Source organism: Coenobita brevimanus, chromosome 42 (genome assembly GCF_032717465.1).
Source record: "Coenobita brevimanus isolate Jiangsu-jjx chromosome 42, ASM3271746v2, whole genome shotgun sequence".
Lineage (NCBI taxonomy): Eukaryota > Metazoa > Arthropoda > Malacostraca > Decapoda > Coenobitidae > Coenobita > Coenobita brevimanus.
Window position 1 is genome coordinate 165001 of NC_136995.1, and position 5000 is coordinate 170000.

The 5000-nt window shown below is 43.8% G+C and overlaps 1 protein-coding gene across 1 annotated transcript in view; it reads left to right on the forward strand.

The window, feature by feature from the left end:
- LOC145397647 (limbic system-associated membrane protein-like) overlaps positions 1 to 5000 on the forward strand; it is a 91502-nt gene that overhangs the window by 24326 nt on the left and 62176 nt on the right. Inside the window, exons 2-3 of the mRNA XM_080270687.1 lie at positions 2739 to 2807; positions 3876 to 3976. Coding sequence (XP_080126813.1) covers positions 2739 to 2807; positions 3876 to 3976 — 170 coding nt within the window. The remainder of the gene's footprint in view (positions 1 to 2738; positions 2808 to 3875; positions 3977 to 5000) is intronic.

Sequence of the window (5000 nt, forward strand, 5' to 3'; positions counted from 1 at the left end):
TAGTGTCCACAGCCTTCATTATCATCATCGACAACTGCCTGTATTGTCTAGTTAATTGATGTACCGTGAGGAATGAAGTGGTCTATTACTCTTGACTGCCCTGCCCTGCCCTGCCCTGCCCTGTCATTTTCCACTTCAGTCCTCTCCAACCCTACCCTAATCTCCTCGACCCTATTCAACCTCACCCTATCCTTCCTTACTCTACACTTTCCCACCCTACCCTACCCTACATTACCTTGCCCTACCCTTGCATATTCTACCTTACCCAACCCTACACTCTCTTATTCTACCCTAACCATGCTCTACCCTATATTACCCTACCCTACCCTACCCTACCCTACCCTACCCTACCCTGTCCTTTCCCGTCCTTTCTTACCACACTCCTCCCTCTCTGTCCACTGTCACTAGCCCTCTTCTCTCCCTCCCTCTCTCTCTCTCTCTCTCTCTCTCTCTCTCTCACACACAGATTTACACTACCATAGGCAAGCAAGAGTAAGTGAAACGTGGGTTGCCTAAACCGTAGACTTTTCCAATGTTAGTGCTAATGTTATTCTGACGCCTCTCTCTCTCTCTCTCTCTCTCTCTCTCTCTCTCTCTCTCTCTCTCTCTCTCTCTCTCTCTCTCTCTCTCTCTCTCTCTCAATGCCTCCCAGTACTTTCACACACAATCACAGTTATTAAAGCACCACACTGAGCCAATACACATTTAATAATACACACTTCATCACTCAGTAAATTGGTTAGTGTCCACAGCCTTCATTATCATCATTGACAACTGCCTGTATTGTCTAGTTTATTTATGTACCGTGAGGAATGAAGTGGTCTATTATTCTTGACTGCCCTGCCCTGCCCTGCCCTGCCTGACCCTGCTCTGCCCTGCCCCGCCCTATCCCACTTCATCTTTTTCTACATAAAATTATCCTCCCCAACCCTACCATAATTTACTCGACCCTATTCAGCCTCACCCCACTCTTCCTTACCCTATACTTCCCCACCCTACACTACGCTGCCCTGCCCTACCCTACCCTGCCCTGCCCTGCCCTGCCCTGCTGCTCAACATTACCTGACTGCAACATTAATAACATCTAAATTGAAATGTTGATAATTTCAGCTGTTCTATCCATTTTTAATTTATTTTTTTCTTGTTACAGATATGATTTAATTAGTTTACATTGTATGCTGCGAATGAATGCATGTATGTATGTATGTACTGTGTGTGTGTGTGATTGTGTGTGTGTGTATGTACAGTATGTATGTATGTGTGTATGTATGTATGTGTTTATGTAAGTATTTATGCATGTGACTATCTACTTACCTATGTAAGTCTATCTCTTTCTATCCACTCTCTACCTATGCACCTACCTGCTTACCTACCTATCTATCTATCTGCTGTATCTGACTAGTCATTCATCCTCCTACCTATCTCCCTGTATATCTACCTATCTATCTGTCTATCTATCTATCTATCTATCTACCTATCTATCTATCTCCCTTTACCAGTACAGAAACGTTCAAACTCTCGAACAAGAAATTTCAGGCAAGATTTTTCAACCTGGCATCAACTTACAATAGACTAGAGTTACTAGGTTCACCTAGGCCACCTGGATAAATTGCTCTCTCTCTCTCTCTCTCTCTCTCTCTCTCTCACACACACACACACACACACACACACACACACACACTCAATCGGTACAGAGGTAGCCTGCAGTCCTACCGGACCCAGGTTCAAATCCCCGCTGGAGCAGGGAACAGTTTAAGGATTTGAATTTCATGAAATCAGACTTTACTGATCAACCAGAAGACGTGCCATGTCGTAAAAATACCCCCGCTAATACAAATGCACCAGTCCTGTGTGAGACAGCCCTAGCATGTATTCAATATGGACGGTGGGTGTTAGCACCAAATGGTGATATGTAGAGAGGTGTATAGTATGTAGGAGGACTACTGGGTCTTGACAGCAGGCTGTGAAGCCTATGCCCAGAGTCGGACACGTAGAAACACACACACACACACACACACACACACAGATTTACACTATCATACGCAAGAAAGAGTAAGTAAAACGTGGGTAGGCTGAACCGTAGACTTTCCCAATGTTTCTGCCACTGTTATTCTCCCCCCCCCCTTCTCTATCTCTGTCTGTCTGTTTGTCTGTCTGTCTGTCTCTCTCTCTCTCTCTCTCTCTCTCTCTCTCTCTCTCTCTCTCTCTTCCCAGTAATATCACGCACAAACGCACAATCACATTTATTAATGTACCGCACTAAGCCACTACACATTTAATAACACACTTCTTCACTCAGTAAATTAATTATTGTGCACAGTCTTCATTATCATCATCACCAACTGCCTGTATTGTCTAGTTCATTAATGTACCTTGAGGAATGAAGTGGTAATTTATTCTTGACTGCCCCGCCCTGTCCTGCCCTGCCCTGCCCTGCCCTGTCATATCCCACTTTAGTCCTCCCCCACCCTACCCTAATCTACTCGACCCTATTCAACCTCACCCCATCCTTCCTTACCCTACAATTTCCCACCCTGTCCTACCCTACCCTACCCTACCCTACCTTACACTACCCTACACTACCCTCCACTACCCTTCTTACCACACTCCTCCTACTCAGTCGACTGTCACTAGCCCCCCTCCCCCCTTTCTCTCACCCTTTCTTTCTCTTTTTTTTTTTTTTTTTTAATTTCTCTCTCATCAATCAAATATCAATCTATCTACTTATCTATCTGCAGGTGTGAGAGTGGAAGAAGGTTACAGAGGAGAAGAAGAAATTACCTTGGATACCAGTCTGTTTCTCAAAGGTAAGCTGAAGTCTCTCTCTCTCTCTCTCTCTCTCTACTTCCATACCTTTCTCAGTGTGTATTATTTTTTTCATTTCTGTATATTTATCAATGCACTTATGTTAATTTTTTTTTTTTTCATATCTTTTCTATTTTAGTCTACATAAAAATTTTGTTATTTTTTAAGGTATCTAATTGTCCCTTATTTATTTACAGATGCTTCCCTTTCTATTTAGGTTTAAGGAAAATCTATCTAGCACTTGTCTGTCTTGTATCTATCTATCTACCTGTCTATCTATCAGCTCATTTATTCATTCATTCATCCACCCAATCAACCATTACCTATCCACCTGTCTACCTATCTGTTTATCTATCAATCAATAATTCAGTCTCTCTCTCTCTCTCTCTCTCTCTCTCTCTCTCTCGAAGCTCGAATTATTCCATCAAAGTAGCTAGCACGGGCACAAAGGCCTAATTATTCCCCCTCCCCCCTTCTCTCTCTCTCTCTCTCTCTCTCAGAATAAACAGCTGCTATAACACAGTAAACAGCAAGAAAGTGACCCATTCATCTCGTAACTTCCTTGGCCAAAGATGATCACTGCTATTACTCTTTTCCTCGCTATCGGCATCTTCCACTCTCTCCTCGATCCTCTCTTTACTCTCTTTCTGGCTTGCTCTCTTTCAGGCTGTTATTCTTCAGCTTCTCTCTCTCTCTCTCTCTCTCTCTCTCTCACACACACACACACACACACACACACACACACATCATAAAACAGTCATAAATTCACTGATAATCTACGACAACTCTCTCTCTCTCTCTCTCTCTCTCTCTCTCTCTCTCTCTCACACACACACACACACACACACACACACACACACACACACAGATTTACACTACCATAGGCAAGCAAGAGTAAGTGAAACGTGGGTAGGCTAGACCGTAGACTTTTCCAGTATTAATGCTAATGTTATTCTTACGCCTCTCTCTCTCTCTCTCTCTCTCTCTCTCTCTCTCTCTCTCTCTCTCTCTCTCTCTCTCTCTCTCTCTCTCTCTCTCTCTCTAACCATCACCCTCCTCTCCCCCCCCAGGTGAAGGTCCCTTTTTCGAGGCCCCTGTGCAGAACGCCACGGCTCGTATAGGGGGCACGGCCAAATTAACATGTGTTGTGGAGAATCTAGGACATTATAAGGTGAGTTCTGCCATGTTCTGTTATGCTGTGTTCTGCCCTGTTCTGTTAGTGTTCTGCCCTGTTCTGTTAGTGTTCTGTCCTGTTCTGTTCTGCTGTGCTCTGTCCTGTTCTGTTCTGCTGTGCTCTGTCCTGTTCTGTTCTGTTATGCTTTGTTCTGTCCTGTCCTGTTCTGTTCTGCTGTGTTCTGTTCTGTTATGCTGTGTTCTGTTCTGTTATGCTGTGTTCTGTTCTGTTAGTGTTCTGCCCTGTTCTGTTATGCTGTGTTCTGTTATGCTCTGTTATGTTGTTCTGTTCTGCTAGTCTGTGTTCTCTTCTCCGTTCTTATTTTGATCTGTCCTGTCAAGCTAATGTTATTTCCTATCTCTTATGATTTGCCTTGTATTGTTTTGTCTGTCATATCACGTCTTGTCCTGCCTTTTTTAGTCCTGCCCTGTCCTGCCCTATGTGTCCTGTCCTCTTCTGTATGGTACTCCTCATCTGACCTACTGTTTCCTGTCCTACTGTCCTACCTGTCCTTCTCTCTCCTGCCCTACCTCGCCCCATCCTACCCTGAACCATCAAGAAATGATGACAGTGCTAACAATGGATACGCAAATTATCACAAAAAATTACCCAAAACATACACTTAACTCCAATGGCTTACTACTCATCCTCGCTCACTCCATGTCCTCTAAGGCCTAAATTTCCCTTCTGTTAAGGTCTGAATTCCCCTTCTACAGGTTTAACGACGGTACAGAGGAACGGGTTGTCATAATAGTGTGCACAGAAGCGATTAAAAAAAAAACTTGTGCATCACGGTACAGCAAGAGAAAAAGTCTACTCATTTCTAAATTACTGTGAAGGATTAACGACTGTTTCTGCATCCACCCTGTTACTCTATGGTTCAATCTTCCCTCAGAACATCATCTACAGTTCAAATCCCCCTTCACCACGTTATTCAAGGGTTCAGTCTTCCCTCAGCACACCATCTAGTGTTCAAATCCCCCTTCACTATGTTATTCTAGGGTTCAGTCTTCCCTCAGCA